This window comes from Primulina eburnea, unplaced genomic scaffold (assembly GCF_022965805.1).
Source record: "Primulina eburnea isolate SZY01 unplaced genomic scaffold, ASM2296580v1 ctg443_ERROPOS100000, whole genome shotgun sequence".
Taxonomy (NCBI): domain Eukaryota; kingdom Viridiplantae; phylum Streptophyta; class Magnoliopsida; order Lamiales; family Gesneriaceae; genus Primulina; species Primulina eburnea.
This window is the reverse complement of record NW_027331256.1, coordinates 9,367-27,122: the sequence shown is the minus strand read 5'-3', so window position 1 is coordinate 27,122 and position 17,756 is coordinate 9,367. Positions and strand designations below refer to the sequence as shown.

The following is a 17,756-nucleotide window of genomic DNA, read 5'->3' as shown; positions in this document are numbered from 1 at the left end:
ATAATTCTCTCAAATCCCCAACTAAATCCAAAACTTCTTTCGCGGAAATACGATTGCATGGATTGATTTCCAATAGCTCGATGATAAAATCACAGGACATCAGATTTATAGTGCTCCAATCTAACGAACCATTTCTTATTTGATCAAATTTATGTGCTCTTTCGGATTGAGTCGGCATGTGATGAACCACCTCAAACATCATCAATCCGAGCGAGAAGATATATGTCTTATCATTTATAAACGTAGGAGATCTTGTCATTTCTGGAGCACGGTAGGATACATTTCCTACTAGTCCGGATGTACTTACCGTTGAACTGCCGTCTGCTCCTCTATCAAGGAGCATGGCTGATAGAAATAATTGCAAAAAGTTAGATTTAAAAACTAAAAGAGAGTAAATAACATTATCAAAACAAACTTACCAAATCCGGAATCTCCTATTTTGATGTTCCCATTTGAGTCCAGTATTACATTTTGCTTAGACAAGTCTCTGTGGATTATGCCCTTTTCGTGGATGTGTACCAAACCTTTGGCCATCTACGTAAAATACTTCAAAATCGTACCCAGATCCAGTAGGTTTTTTATTATGCCTTCCAATGTCCTTCAAATCAATTAGCAGTTTATCAGGGTTGATTCGAAACAAATATTATTTGCTAAATAAGAAAGCAAACAAATTTTTATTTTACCCCCATGGCAAAACTCCATTGCCACATAGAGTGTCTTGGTTGGTGGATTAGAAGTATCTGTCCCATATGACTCATCATCTGCACTGGATAGATCATAACCTTCCTCAATCCAAGACTGCAAAAAGAATAATAAAAAAATAAGCTTTAGGTATCAATATTTTATAATTGTCATAGGTCAGGATAGCGAGTTATTTAACAAAATTGTAAATTACCTGATGGTAAAGAACAATGTTTGGATGATGCAATTGCGCCATTATCTTGACCTCCCTGATCATTTTATATTTCAAAACAAAATCCGAGGCCAACCAACAATGCTTAAAAATTTCACATGGAAAGAAAGAGAAGAACTTGCTGGATGACCTGATCTTTATTATCTTCATTGAATGGAATCTTTTTCAATGCGTACATCATCTCGTCGAGTTTGTGTTTACATTCAAAGACACGACCATATTCATCTTTTCCTATAACAACAAAAAGATCAATTCAGTGGAAGTCTTGAGCAACTACGTCAAGAAGGTATGGATAAATTAAAAGAAAAACAATAGAGCCCAACCGGCAGATTCACATAAATAAACGTTACATATGGCATCTACTACATTTTTATGTGTATGGTATATTTGTTTCCACACATATATATTAAAAAGTGTACCGAAAGCTGCATAGGAGGCGTCAGAATATAATTTGACACATTTATAATTCGTTTTGTTGTTGGTTTATGATACAGTATTGTTTTGCTCATGATTGATTTCAATTGTACCTAACAACAATATCATTTGAAACCCATGCTTTCAAGTTTCAACAGAGGATTTATCTATCCATGACAAAAAGCTTACCGATTTTGTTCAATACTTCATACATGAACTGGTAGTATGAAGATAAAGAAAATGATTGGCTTCTAATGCTCGAAGGAGCAGATCCATTTTCATCATCATAAGACTGCAAATATAAAGGCATTTTTGTGTATTAGAAATATACATCATAAAGGAAAAGCTCGGTTCATGAATGGATTGCTGGTAACTTGGTACACATAATTAAATACACAAACCAAAAAAAACTCGTATTTTTGGAAGAACTATCAGTGAAGTAACATTTAACAATGCCCCGGATTATGCCTATGTTTCCCTCTTCAAGATCATTTTTCAGCTGTGTGATGTATAATGGACCAACTTAACAAGAACAATCATATAACAAAACAACAGAAATAGTTGCAACAGCTTGAACTATAGATCTCAATTATAGATGCTCAAGGGAAGAAAGAAGATAAGTAAAGGGAAGGAGAGGTTTCATAGATGAAACAAAATGATGAGCTGATATTAGCTCAAGCCCTATGCCATCCTATTAATTAGATTTCTAAAGGAAATATACCGTAGGCTACTGCAACATTTCTTGATCTATAGCTCCTAAACTGATATTTTGAATTCTAAGGTATTGGCTTGATTCCTTTCATGCATTAGCTGCAGCATCTCATATCATCTCTGCCTCCATTAATTAACCAAATAAAAAAATCCTAACATTGCTACGCACACTTAAAGAGATTGGTGACTTAATGCATAAACTAGACATCTTCATGTAGAAATGAAAGCAATCCATCAACTCCATTGCTTGGTTCCAGCTGCAGGTCAATATTTGTAAGAGTGCAGGTCACCAAAAGAGAGCATGGGAGAGGACTCCCCACTACAAGTCTGTGAAACAAAACTAGACAATAACTAAATGAAATCCTTGACACTACTGATCTTTCTCCCTTGTGTTATCCTCAACCTTGCATCTTCCAGCACATTCGCAATCTCATGCCTTTCATCATGGTAAGTGCCTGAGAATATATACGCAAATGGCATATGCCATGAGATACAATCAACAGTCAAAATGTAAAACAAAAGTCATAGCTGCAGGCACACATACCTATTACGAAACTTGAACGCTTGGAAACGAGATGAACGAGCCTCGTTACCTACACAATAAAATTCTTTCTGATACAGATGCAAAGTGGGATTTTAAAATTTTGAGCAAATTCCAGGAAGATGCTGACCCATGGATAAAATCTTAACGAGAACAAACCAAGAGGTACTCGTAAAAACACACGACACTTTCTCAATAATTGGGTATCAAGTTTCTAAACCCAAATCATCAGGGGCGGAGCTATGGTGGGGCTGGGTTGGGCTCCAGCCCCAGCCCAACCTAATTTTAAAAAAAAAAATTATATATATATGTTTTATTTTAAAAATTTTATTGATAGCCATATATATGTATATGTTTTATTTTAAAAATTTTATTGATTAGTCCCAAAACTCAATCTATATTTTCTCTTTTTTTCACTTGTCCATCTTTATTATTTTATCTCAAACTATCACAATTTTCATTATTTCAAATGGCCGTAACTTCATCATCGATCGCCATTTTTCAAAATTGATTGTAGATTCGGAAAACCCACGGCATAAGCTTTCTTTTAATACCAAAATTTCGAAGTTTCTTTGTCGTCTTGAAATCAGCCGTCGCCCATCGGTTGCCGTTTTCATCGAAAATCATGAAGAAATCTTAGTGTTAGACTTTCTACGGTTCGTTCTTGTTGTTCTTAGTTAGATTTCAAATTTTAAAGGTAATTTCAGATTTTAGTGTTCCGAAATTTGGGTATTTTGGTTTTCTTGAATTTCGATAATTGATATATATTAAATTGTTGATTGTAAGTACTATATTTGAGCCGATTGCTGGCCATGAAAGATTTCAGAATTTATCAACTATTTCTGAATTATGTCGAAGATTATTTGAGACAAATAAGTCAGGAACCTACGATTTGATTGACAGGTGATTTATATATTTTTATCTACGTCGTTTACTTATTTATCGATTCTGATATATTTATTTAATTTACAGGTTGATTCGTCTTGTTTTAACTCTCCCCGTTTCTACATCAACAACGGAACGAGCATTTTCAGCAATGAAACTTGTTAAAACAGCTCTTCGTAACAAAATGGAAGCAGAGTTTTTTGGAGATTCTATGGTAATCTACATCGAACGAGATTTGGTTGAAAAAATTGATAACGATTTAATAATTAATGAGTTTTATTCTAAGAAGAATCGAAGAGCACAACTTCAGTAGTGTTTTAGCTTCATGTTTTTTAAGGTATTAAATATTAAATACTCTTGTTCTATGTTTTAATGAAGACAATGTTTACATATTTTTTATTTTAAATTTTTTATTTAATTATTTATTTTATTAAATACCATATGGGACGGAGCCAACCCCAAGTAATTTTGTATCCTGGCTCCGCCCCTGCAAATCATAGTTATTAAAAAGCAAGACCATAGTCCAGCCTCAAGTCTTAGCGAGGCCAAGTACTTATGCCTCCACAGAAGTCAAACCGCAATCCCTAGATGTAATGCAACACCTTAACCATGAAACCCCAACCTTAACCATGAAGCCCCAGTATTACTGCACTTTCAACCTTCAAGGCACCTATCAAACGCGCAATGAGTGTTTTCGTGTGACCACATTTTCTCTGGTTCCAAGAATTTCGTAAATTCTCAGGGTCATCAAACATTGAAGTGCATTAGACTCCGAAATCGGTAACCCGCTGGTGGAGATGTTAGGATTCTTTCCACCATTATAAATTAAGCTCATATTCGCAATATAGCCAGCCGATATGGCCCATCTTATTTTTCCTTTTATTTATGATATTTCCTTGCTGTGTTCAAGGTTGGGGTTAATGTTTTGCTATTATATACAATAGATAAATAAATAACTTCTTTCACATGGTTCTTTAAAATATTATTTCGTCTTATTTTTCCATCTAAAACGACTTTATAATTATTGTATTTCAAATTTTTTAATTAATTCCTTCTCTATATAATTTTCTTATAGATCAATTCGACATATATATATATATATATATATAAATATATATATATATATATATTAAAATTTAAGATATCTCAAATTATATTTATTAATGAATTTCCATTCTACAACAAGGGCAATTGGCATTGGTCTCCAACCATGGGACCAAACACTCGGTGTGAAACTTATGAACACAAGGCAAATGCATTATGCTCTCTCCCTCCTCCCCCTTAACTTGCTCCAAACAAACTGCACATTCCTCCTCTTCACTTGATTTCCACTTTTTTTTTAACCATTTTAATTTCTTCGGCTCTTCTTTCGCTTGTTCACTCGATGATCTGAAATCGCCCACGCGTAAATAAAATATAAATTACATAAACTTATATTGGGTAAAAAAATATATTATAAAAATGGAGAAATGACAAAGGTAACGGAATCAAAGTTTCTCAACTTTAAAAAAAAAAAAAAACTTTGGGACATTATAAAACTTAAACTAAAACATTAATTTGATGGGAATGTTACACATTGTAGATCGAATAATCATCATTAGTCCTGATACACGAGGTTTCACAATCATAAATTTTAAAATTTTATTATTTTCGGCCTGCACTTAATTTATTTATTTATTTTTAATCGACAGCCGATTATAAAATTACAGGTAAAATTGCTCCTACCAATATCCTTCTTACCTCTGTCGAAGCATCGATGAATAGAGTTGACAAATGGTCGTTTACATTACCATTCAAAAAATCAATTTATCGGATGCCGATCAATCTTTATATTCCAAATTTTATAGCCAATATTATCTTTGATGATTATTTCATATTTTCTTATTTATTTATCATTACATAATGATGCTGACTACAAAACCTAAATAATTCCAGCCAAGCAACTGAGCAAGTGCAATTTCAAGAAGGAATAATTTAATACGAATTATATTGAAATCATCGTCTGTACCGACCAACCTTTTGCTTTGCGACTTGCATCGATGCTGCAGCCTTGCATCCAATCTCTTCTTCGCCTCCCTCGCTTCCCCGCCAAGCTCGCTCTCATCAAACAATGCCTGCTTCGCCGGATTCCGCTGCAGATTGAGTCCAAAACAGAAGAAAATACAACATAACTATTATATGCATAATAGATTGGATTGGATTGGATTGGATTGGATTGGAATTATCCGATGATTAGTACCATGAAAGAGGCTGAAGTAAGAGAAGAGCGCCTCATGGAGAAGCCACCGTAGGAAGCTGTTGCCGGGAGTGATTCGGAGCTCTGGTGGCATTTTCTTCTTCTTGCAGCTTCGACTCCAGGTAGCATGCCTGCCATTTAATTGATGGATGGATTCTTGCTAAGAAAATTAATATTTTGTTTCTGGGAATTGAAGTTAGGGGAAATAAAGGCTTTTGATAGTGTTGAATATTATTTCTTTCGATCCATTGAAATTATTATAGGGGGAAGAGTGGTGCTATATATGATGTACACTGATATAGGGGTAGGGTAGGGTCGGGTGGGGTGTGTGTGGGCGGGGGAAGAGAAGGTTCCTCGAAAGTGTGGTGGAATAATTTAGGATGATCAATTATTCGACACTCGTGATATGTTTAGATAGGATATGCATCATATATGGTCACTTCGTATAACATGTTATCGGACACTATTTGTAATATGTGATATCCCTGTTATTATATGGGTTATAAAAATATATTCGGAACGACTCAATTGTAATGGATTTATGTAGTAACTTGGATGGACCCTTTTCATAAACTTATGATGATAATAAAGTAGTTACAAGAGTTTATTTTGCGTAGTCATGTTTGTGAGGGCTTGGACGTAGGACATGAAACTATGTTGGACAATCTAATGATTATATATCATAATATAATTTATTTAAAAAATGTTTTTTTTTATGTGGTTTAGGAAAACTAACAGCTTTAAAAAGAGCTTTTCTCTCTCTAAGGTCTGTCGGTTGTTTCGATGCTACATATGGGAGTAGTACTTCCAAATAGTTTGGATGGACAAGATTCACACACATATATGATTTTAAAAAAATTGGTGGATCTCATGTATGTGTGACTAAATTTGAATCTTTGATTCTATCATGGAGATAGTGCCCCTACATATAGGATGGAAGCATCCCTGCATACCCTAATCAGAGGAATATTTCACCCTGCCTCATGGGGCACTGCCCCCATGGCTCATGAGGAGATCAAAGGTCCAGTTTTAATCACACATATGCGGGATCCACCAATTCATATGTGGGGTCCATCAAATTTTTTAAAATCAACGGTCCAGATCCTTTGAAACACTGCCCCTACAGGTAGCATCGACACTACCCTAATCAGAGTTGGTGTCTCGCTTTTGCAGGCTCGATTCGTATGAACATTTTTTTACTAATGGGGGTATATTCAATCTAGGAAATTTAATTACTTTTGATGATTTTCATGGATTTTAGAAATCTAGAGGTATTCAACATGGATATTTGTAGACTCTATAAAAGTTTTGAGGTATCCAAATTAGGATTTGTAGAGTTGTTAAAAGTAAAGTGGTATTCAAATTTGATTTTTGAAGACTCTATGAAAATCTATAAGTATCCAAAATTTTCATAGATTTTCCATGATTTTTATAGATTTCTTTATGTACAAAATTTAAAACACTAGGTACAACAATTAGAAATAAAAAATTCTCTTCTACTCAACCTCGAGATTTTGGTAGACTTTTATCAACAAATTTTTGCACCCACCCAATATCGGCGGCCGCTCTTCTTCTTCCTGCACAATCTGTAAAGGAGGTGTATTCCACATTGGAAATTTAATTACTTTTATTGAATTTTGTAGAGTTTAAAGTCTAGGGTATTGAACATAGATTTTTATAAACTCTATAAAAGTTTTGTGGTATCCAAATTAGATTTTTCTAGAGTCATGAAAAGTATAGTGGTATTCAAACTTGACTTTTTAAAAATCTATAGGTATCCAATATTTCCATAGATTTACAATGATTCTAATATAATTATCTATGTACAAACCTTAAAACTCTAGGTACAACTATAAAAACTCAAAAATTGTCTTCTACTCACCCTAGAGATTTTGGTAGACTTTTAATAGAATAAAAAGACAGCATTTTCTCATTCTCACCCATATATCTCTCTTTCTCACTCAAAAGACGGTGTTTTCTCCTCTCTAAAGACAAATCGAGGGTTTCTCCAAATTTAAAGGTATGAATCTTTTCTTGAATCGTTATTGATTTGATAAAAAAAAATATATTATGATTTATATATATTCAAATCATGGTGAGTTGATGGATTTTCCACGAATCTGAGAGAAAAAAAGATGGCGTCATTTGAAAGAACACTTGAGAAGCTTTCTGGTCGTTGGTATACTATCTGTTACAGCAATTCATATGTTATAGTTCTTTTCATAAAATACTTACATACATCTCATATAGGGGTGTTCAACTAATGTTTTGTTAGTTTTAGATACAAATTCAAACCAAATCATATCGTATCAATTATATTGCTAGATAAATTAAAATTAATTTAATAATTTTAATAATATTTCAACAATTTCATAAGGAAAAGAATAGCTTTCGTCAGTGTAAAGATTTCATATTTTCATCTTATAGGTTAGGATCACCAAAAGGCCAAATAAATAAAAATAAGTAAAATTACCTTGGGAAAAAAAAAAAAGAAAAAAAAAAAGAAAGCTATTTTTACTGTAAATAGACCAATTCACGAGCCTACTAATTTTTTTTGGTAAATTCTTTCATTTAGGCTTTTTGTATAGACACGGTGATTGAAATTTTAATTTTGTTAAATTGAATTGTGATTTTTTTCATATATTAAATATATTTACCTTTTAAATAAATAAATTTATTTCAAAGTGAATATGTTATTTATGTTAAATAATTACTAGTTGGAAGAAATAATATATATTGAAATTTTGATTTTTTAAAATGTAATTGTAATATTTTTTACAAAAAGTCTACAAAAGTCTACAAATATCTATCAAAATCTTACAAATGAAATTCTGTTTACAAACATGTGAGATTCTACAAAAGTCAATAAAAATCTATCAAATCCATGGAAATCTATCATTAATGTGTCTGTTTCATAAGGCTACAATGAAAACGAAATAATTGCAATAAGAATCTATGATGCAGTTACGTTTGTGCGGGCTTCGACCTAGGACAAAACACGACAAGAGAGAATTGGAGAAAAATCCCCATCCACAAACTAGTTTTTGCGTTCAGTACCTGAGTCAGAAATTTTTTTACTAAACTCCCTGACCCATCAAAAAACTTGTTTCACACTGCCTGGGCGGAAAAAAAAAGCGTATTTAGCGACGGTTTAAAAAATCCGTCGCTATTTAAATATAGCAACGGATATAAGTACAACCGTCGCTAAATTTGATATTGCGACGGTTTCTGGCTAAACTGTCGTCATTAGCGACGGTTTAATAAAAACCGTCGCTATTTGATCCATTTTTTAAAATTTTTCTCTTACACGATTAAATATATAAATTTAGAATTTGTGCATATATTCTGAGAAGAACTACTAACAAAAAAATACAAACTCATGTCTCGATTTAATAAAGTAAGAGTTGGGAAATCAACTCTTTATCATGGTTTTAATCCACCTAACACAAGTCAGTAGCATAATAATTTCCAGCACAAAATAGGTTAATTCAAGCATACAATCACAATAATTTCAGTATATTTCATACACTATTGAGCACATAAATTGCGAATTTGAGCATATATTTCAAGGAGAACTACTAGCATAAAAAATCAAACTCATATCTCAATTTATTGAATAAGAGTTATGAAATCAACTAATTACCATGATTTTAATATACCTAACAAAAGTTGATATCATAATAATACTCAGCACAAAATAGGTTAATTTCATCACACAAACACAACAATTTTAGCATATTTCGTACTCTAGTAAATACATAAATTGAGAATTTGAGCACATATTACGAGGATGACCACTAGCATAAAAAAGTAAACTCATATATCAATTTATTGAGTAAGAGTTGGGAAACCAACTCCTTACCATGATTTTAATCTACATAAACAAAAGTCAATATCATAATAATATTCAGCACAAAATAGGGTAATTTCACCATATAACCAAAACAATTTCAGTATATTTCATATTATATTAGGTACACAAATTGAGAATTTGAGCATAAATTTCGAGGGAAACCACTAACATAAAAATGCAAACTCGTGTCTCAATTTAATGAGTAAGAGTTGATAAACAACTCATTACCATGATTTTAAGCTATTTAACAAAAGTAAATATCATAATAAAATAAGTTGATTCAAGTATACAACAATAACAATTTCAGTATATTTCGTACTCTATTGGGTATATAAATTGAAAATTTGAGCATATATTACAATGGAAACCAGTAGCATAAAAAAGCAAACTCGTGTCTCAATTTAATGAGTAAGATTTGAGAAACAACTCATTACCAAGATTTTAAGCTATTTAACAAAAGTAAATATCATAATAATATTCAGAACAAAATAAGTTGATTCAAGTATACAATCACAACAACTTCAGTATATTTCGTATTCTATTGGGTATATAAATTGAAAATTTGAGCATATATTACAAGGAGAACCAGTATCATAAAAAAGCAAACTCGTGTCTCGGTCTATTGATTAAGATTTGGGAAGTCAACTCATTACCATGATTTTAATCCACCGAACAAAAGTCAATATCATAATAATATTTAGCACAAAATAGGGTAATTCCACCATACAACCACAACAATTTCAATATTTTTTTATGTATTATATTGGGTACATGAATTGAGAATTTGAGCATAAATTTTTAGAGAAGCCACTAGCAAAAAAATGCAAAATCATGCCTCAATTTTAATGGGTAAGAGTTGAGAAATTAACTTTTTACCATGATTTCAGTATACAACCACAACAATTTAAGTATACGAAATATACTTAAATTGTTGTGGTTGTATACTGAAATTGTTGTGGATTAAAGTATAACGTTATACTTTAATCCACAACAATTCCACCTAACACAAGTCAGCAGCATAATGATTTCCAGCACGTTATACTTTAATCCACAACAATTTCAGTATACAACCACAACAATTTAAGTATATTTCGTATACTTAAATTGTTGTGGTTGTATACTGAAATTGTTGTGTTAGGTGGACTAAAATCATGGTAAAAAGTTAATTTCTCAACTCTTACCCATTAAAATTGAGGCATGATTTTGCATTTTTTTGCTAGTGGCTTCTCTAAAAATTTATGCTCAAATTCTCAATTCATGTACCCAATATAATACATAAAAAAATATTGAAATTGTTGTGGTTGTATGGTGGAATTACCCTATTTTGTGCTAAATATTATTATGATATTGGCTTTTGTTCGGTGGATTAAAATCATGGTAATGAGTTGACTTCTCAAATCTTAATCAATAGACCGAGACACGAGTTTGCTTTTTTATGATACTGGTTCTCCTTGTAATATATGCTCAAATTTTCAATTTATATACCCAATAGAATACGAAATATACTGAAGTTGTTGTGATTGTATACTTGAATCAACTTATTTTGTTCTGAATATTATTATGATATTTACTTTTGTTAAATAGCTTAAAATCTTGGTAATGAGTTGTTTCTCAAATCTTACTCATTAAATTGAGACACGAGTTTGCTTTTTTATGCTACTGGTTTCCATTGTAATATATACTCAAATTTTCAATTTATATACCCAATAGAGTACGAAATATACTGAAATTGTTATTGTTGTATACTTGAATCAACTTATTTTATTATGATATTTACTTTTGTTAAATAGCTTAAAATCATGGTAATGAGTTGTTTATCAACTCTTACTCATTAAATTGAGACACGAGTTTGCATTTTTATGTTAGTGGTTTCTCTCGAAATTTATGCTCAAATTCTCAATTTGTGTACCTAATATAATATGAAATATACTGAAATTGTTTTGGTTATATGGTGAAATTACCCTATTTTGTGCTGAATATTATTATGATATTGACTTTTGTTTATGTAGATTAAAATCATGGTAAGGAGTTGGTTTCCCAACTCTTACTCAATAAATTGATATATGAGTTTACTTTTTTATGCTAGTGGTCATCCTCGTAATATGTGCTCAAATTCTCAATTTATGTATTTACTAGAGTACGAAATATGCTAAAATTGTTGTGTTTGTGTGATGAAATTAACCTATTTTGTGCTGAGTATTATTATGATATCAACTTTTGTTAGGTATATTAAAATCATGGTAATTAGTTGATTTCATAACTCTTATTCAATAAATTGAGATATGAGTTTGATTTTTTATGCTAGTAGTTCTCCTTGAAATATATGCTCAAATTCGCAATTTATGTGCTCAATAGTGTATGAAATATACTGAAATTATTGTGATTGTATGCTTGAATTAACCTATTTTGTGCTGGAAATTATTATGCTACTGACTTGTGTTAGGTGGATTAAAACCATGATAAAGAGTTGATTTCCCAACTCTTACTTTATTAAATCGAGACATGAGTTTGTATTTTTTTGTTAGTAGTTCTTCTCAGAATATATGCACAAATTCTAAATTTATATATTTAATCGTGTAAGAGAAAAATTTTAAAAAATGGATCAAATAGCGACGGTTTTTATTAAACCGTCGCTAATGACGACAGTTTAGCCAGAAACCGTCGCAATATCAAATTTAGCGACGGTTGTACTTATATCCGTTGCTATATTTAAATAGCGACGGATTTTTTAAACCGTCGCTAAATACGCTTTTTTTTTTTCCGCCCAGGCAGTGTGAAATAAGTTTTTTGATGGGTCAGGGAGTTCAGTAAAAAAATTTCTGACTCAGGTACTGAACGCAAAAACTAGTTTGTGGATGGGGATTTTTCTCCAATTCTCCCACACGACAATCTAATGATTATATTATAATTTATATATATGACAACATAATTTATTAAGAAATTGAAAATATATATTTTTTTTAAAAATGTTTTTTTTTTGGCTTAGAAAAAATAATCTTACTTTTCTCTTTTCATGTATCTAATTTGTTTTCCATAATCAAACAATTACGTACATCCAATTTCGGGCAACTGCTACAAAAAATAGATTTTTAATCTACAATAACATGATTTTTTTTTGGGGTTGATGTGAATTAATTAATGCAAACATGATTGCGTTTGTATCCAAAAACCAGGCACGGATATTATTCTGAAAAACTACATCCTCGTAAATGAAAAACAAAAAACAAAAAAACAAAAATTCAAAGCTTGCTAGTATCATCAAAATTCAAACACTCGCCTCCTCCACCTCTTCGTTTTCCTCTTTGCACAACACCAATTGCGTCTGCACTCTCTTGATCCCGCCCACGGCTGGGTTGGGGGAGGAACACGGCGAGGATTGGCCAGCGGCCCCCATCAACGACAGACAGCCCTCGCTCCACGACCGCCTGATGGGATAGGAAACGACGCTGTACCGGGACGAATGCTTGCAGCTCCCGCGCGATTCGTGTAAAGCGCAACCGCAATTTTTGTGATACGGCCGCCGTTTGACACCCATGTCTCCGCCGGAGATGCAGCCCTCGAACATACCCCGGAGAAGCCCGTCTCCGGCTGCCCCCGTCGCCATGTGATACTGCTTGCTTCACCGCCTGCCTAGTCTATTTGGAAAATGAATTTGTTGGGTGTTCTCTTTGCATTTGATGGTTGGAATCGATGGGCGTAGGTTAATTGAAGAAAAAAACGTGGGGTGTTTGCTAACGTGTTGCGTGAGAGACATTTGCGGCATATGTGGGCAGCTTTGTTGCATGAACCGGCACGTATGGAGGTGGTCTTTGGGACGGTGCCTTTGTGGGGCCAAGTCCTCTCACCTATATTTGTAAAAAACTATTTTTTAGTAAACTATTAATTACAGATATTTTGGAGCGTCACTTACATCCAAAAGTCAATTGGCGGTAAAAAAAATTCACGATAAATGATATTTGTGTTCTATTTCTATTTTTTTTTTTATTGAATTTAAGAATATTTTTTCTGATAATTTTTTAAGCTAGACGTAATATCATGTAATTTATTTATTTAATATTTTAAAAATGTAAACAAATATTTTATTGAATTGTGATATATTTAAATAACTAAATTAATCATTTACTGAAATGGGTTTTTTTTTTTTAATTAAACGAAGATGAAATATTTTTGTAATTTATAGAGTACGTTTTTCTTTATAAAAAATCACACTGATCTCAAAAAATAGGTTCATCGTCTATTATATGACTGGTTATCTAATATAATATTTATCTAATTATCATAATGAATATATTTGATATACTAAGTAATAATATAAATACCACTTAGTTAAGATTAAGAGTAATGTTATTTCGGCAACTCGACAGAAATGATATGCCCATATTCAAGTCCAACCAAATATCAATCAATTTAAGTTAAATACTCAATTAAGTTCGATAAATTGTGAGCTTTAAAAACCCATCTCACAAGTTTTCAAGTTTTTCAAACCTAAGATTGAAAAGCTTCCGGTCACCAAATTTATGGAAAACGAAGCATCACCATGATTTAAGTCTCTCTAAAAAGCAATTATTGGAAACAATGGTACATGAAAGAATTCAATGCATGAAAATAATTAAATTAAATAAAATAATATTGAAAAAAAACAAATAAATACATAAATATGATTCAAACTCAAGTTTCCAGGATAACAATTTAAGTGGCATAAGAAATAAGGAGATATAGTGCAAACTCGAGTCCCTCGACGTGTACATTCGAGCTTGTATCATAAGTTCTCGATTCGAAAACTCGAAAAAAGGGATTGCAAGTGAAGCTGAAATCTCAACTCAAGATCCAAGGAATGGGGAACGAACGACTTATACTGAAAGCCGCATCGTACAAATCAATAAAACAAACATCGGACAAAGAGGTCAAATTTTGCCTCATATATGAAATAAAAATCTAGCCACCAATGCAAATTCCAGTAAACTAGATAGCAAATACAGCAAAAAAAGGAAACAGGAACAAAATTTTGTAAAGCATCTGTGCATCAGATTCGAACAACTGTATATGGTCGAAGATGAGTTTAGTCCAGCTTCACTGAAGAAACAGGTAATGCACGAACCAGAATGATGAAAGAAGGCCAATCGTGCCAGTTGCGAGCATAATGGCTAGGACCATGAAGAGTGAATGACCCAGGTAAAGGGTAGCTGAGACGGGACCGTTCAAACTCTTAAGATCAAATATCAGGTGGTGGATAGAGAACAAGAAAATGTATATGGCGACAGAACCGGAAGCAAAGAAAGATTTCCACCACCCTTCCACACAAAGATGCATGTAAGTAAGAACAAGGGATACCTCAGCACAGACTACCACCAAAAGCATAAGAACTATGAGGAGAAATCCAAAAACATAGTACACGCGACCCATCCAGATGCTTGACATGATGAAGAAAAGCTCGATGAAAAGTGTTCCAAAAGGAAGGGTACCAGCCCCAAGAACCAAAAGCCAAGATGGGTACTTCTGAGGAGGGATTTCGCGGGGAATTGGTTAGTTCGAACAGGATATTCAAAATGAGGTGCCTTTGCACCATAGTAACCACCCACGAGGGTAAGCGGAACCGAGATACAGAACCACAGCAAAATAAGTATGACAAATAATGAAAATGGAATTGCTCCAGTGCTGTGACTACCCCACAATAGGAAATTCAAAGTTGTAAGAATGAGAAAGGATATACCGGGGAAGAAACAAGCAATGTTCCATGAGACTGAAATCCATCCCTTTTTATTTCCATTGAAGATGGTTGTCCACATCCGAACAGCGACATATCCAGCCGCAATTCCAAGAATCATGTAGAAAAACAGCATACCAGTTATCAGTGTGCCACGGGATGCTGGGGACATAAATCCAAGGGCAGCAAACAAGATCGTCACAACAGCCATTCCAATAATCTGAACTCCGTCTCCAACCATCACGCACAAAAGGGATGGATTAGTAGGCACACGAAAAACATCACCCACGATGAGTTTCCATCCAGACAACTCCTCGTTCATCTGGGCTTGAGCTTCCTTGTCGAGTTCCTCATACCGAGTAAGATCTCGCCTAACAGTCCCCAAAAATATTACAAGAACAATTCCAGCCAGGAAAGTGACTACCATGAGCGAGTTCAGAATCGAGAACCAATGAACTTTCGCTCCCCTCCATTTTCAAATACACATCCCATCTTGATGGCCACTTGATGTCCCTCTCTACAAATGACACCTCATATGTAAAAACCAGTAGCTCATTCTCTGTAATAGCCATAGCATAGCCATGGCAGGTGTGTTCCCATCACATTTAATTGATGCCGGGTACTTGTCATACGCGTCCAACTTCTTCAGGGAGTCAGCATTGTGCTTGAAACTGCAAGGCTCCACCTCAAAACCAACAACCATGTACCCAGGTGCTTCGGAACCCAAGTTTCCATTTGTCGGTATCAACTCAGCCGCATCCCCAGTACCCATAACATGAGCCACATTGGGCTCCTCGTATCTATTTACAAGGACTGTAAATTTCAAGTGATTAAACAAAAAGTAGCCATCCTGCGACTTAGCACCACAAGGTAACCAGTCCACCTCAATGTAATTCCATCCTTCTGTACATACCGAATAGCAGGCAAGTTATCAAGAATCACATTGACCTGATACATCTCATCAATCCTCTTTTTCAGAAGTTTTGATTCCTCTGATGACAAAGGCTTAGTTTGGCACAGAAAAATCTCAGTCTGATTCGTGTACATCTTAAATCTATACGGAGAATTCTCAATCCTATCTCCCAGCAGCTCACCAAGATTTTCTGCACTATCCTTAATACCCTCTTTTGGCTCACAAAACGGTAAACTATAATAGCTAAAGGGTATTTAAGTCTCTATTGAAGTCAAAGAATCGACCTTCATATTCAAGACATCACCCACTGCATATTTGTGAGGGTAACTACCAGGGAGGTAAAACCCGTGTCCTAGGTGAAAAAACGCCATGAAAATAAGCAAGACCCAGGTATTGAATTTGGAAATAGATTTCATCATTTTCCACTTACTGGCAGATCTGGATAGCCCAGATGGGGAAATCGCGAAAAATGCAAAGAAAACCAGTTTTTGCGCAGGATAACTGTATTATCGAGATCTGGAATGTAAATCAGAAGATTTCAACTAGTTGATTTATACAAGTCCCTTTGAAACGGTACGAAAATAATGCACGGTAAAAGCAAGAAAAGTAAATAAAGCGCGATTGAAATGATTCTCAACGACAGTGAAGATGAAAGTAAGCGTTAAAATTCAAGAGATCTTACCAAATCCTCGAGTGAATTGCGAGTAAAAAGCACAGCGAAACTGGAAAACTAGCAGCTTCAGAGAAACTGAGGGTTGAAACTGAGAGGAAGAATCTAAGATGTAACATTCCATTCATGATAAATCCTCGAACGAGACTTCCGAAATTAAAGAGACTCATTAACCAATCTCCTTTTTTTTCCCCCAATATTCAAACGATAACTTTAATATTATATATATAATTCTTATTATATTAATATTCTTCCAGAACATCTACGAATATTAAATCATGATAAAAACATATAATTCTTATTTCATCAAATCGATATTCTTAAGAAACTATACATAGATATCAGTTTCATATTTCTTACGATCACCGAATCAAAATTATTTATAAATAGGACAAATATTTTTTACAAGTCAAATGATGAGAAAAGACAAATTTTCTCGGTCTTTTAATTATTCTTCATGTTGACTATTAGCTGTGGTATGTGGATCGGTTAAAGATTGGATAAATAAATAGAAATACGTGCTTCTTTTAGGCGAAGAGCATCTAAGGATTCGATTCGAAGGTCAGCTGCAGCAATGCCGGGCGGGACGATTGGGGCGGCCGGGATACCGAAGGAGAGGGCCGAGGAATATAAAGGAAGGGTCACTGTTATGTGATCATTGCTTGTGTTGTGCCGCCGTTGGCGGATCACTCTTCGGCTATGATATTGGGATTTCAGGTATTGTTTCGGCTGGGTGCGTGTTATTGTAAAGATTTTTCCCTAAATATATGCCCAATAATTTGAAATTTTCTGGTTTTGTTTATATTAAATGGGCGATTCTTAATTTGATAGAAACTAAGTGGCGAGGATAGAGAGTACAGAGGAATCTATGTGTGGGCCTTTTTTTTATTTTAGTAAGAGAAATGAATAAAATGAC

The 17,756-nt window shown here is 33.6% G+C and overlaps 2 protein-coding genes, 1 long non-coding RNA gene and 1 pseudogene across 3 annotated transcripts; all 4 read right to left on the bottom strand.

Moving 5' to 3' along the window:
* Window positions 1-474: 474 nt before the first annotated feature.
* LOC140821158 (uncharacterized) lies at window positions 475-2,805 on the bottom strand. Its single transcript, XM_073181572.1, has 7 exons — window positions 2,710-2,805; window positions 2,583-2,631; window positions 2,208-2,493; window positions 1,517-1,619; window positions 1,032-1,144; window positions 896-946; window positions 475-798 (listed from the first exon to the last, which is right to left on the bottom strand). The coding sequence occupies exons 3-7, from the start codon at window positions 2,280-2,282 to the stop codon at window positions 610-612; spliced, it is 531 nt and encodes a 176-aa protein (XP_073037673.1). The 5' UTR covers window positions 2,283-2,493; window positions 2,583-2,631; window positions 2,710-2,805; the 3' UTR covers window positions 475-609.
* A 1,801-nt stretch (window positions 2,806-4,606) lies between these two features.
* Window positions 4,607-5,962, bottom strand: LOC140821159 (uncharacterized). The gene is made up of 3 exons (XM_073181573.1): window positions 5,704-5,962; window positions 5,481-5,596; window positions 4,607-4,853 (listed from the first exon to the last, which is right to left on the bottom strand). The coding sequence occupies exons 1-3, from the start codon at window positions 5,836-5,838 to the stop codon at window positions 4,625-4,627; spliced, it is 480 nt and encodes a 159-aa protein (XP_073037674.1). The 5' UTR covers window positions 5,839-5,962; the 3' UTR covers window positions 4,607-4,624.
* An 8,222-nt stretch (window positions 5,963-14,184) lies between these two features.
* LOC140821154 (uncharacterized) lies at window positions 14,185-16,998 on the bottom strand. Its single transcript, XR_012115659.1, has 2 exons — window positions 16,853-16,998; window positions 14,185-14,408 (listed from the first exon to the last, which is right to left on the bottom strand). It is a non-coding gene; the product is annotated as an uncharacterized lncRNA (long non-coding RNA).
* LOC140821153 (transmembrane 9 superfamily member 11-like) lies at window positions 14,210-16,859 on the bottom strand (annotated as a pseudogene).
* Window positions 16,999-17,756: the final 758 nt, after the last annotated feature.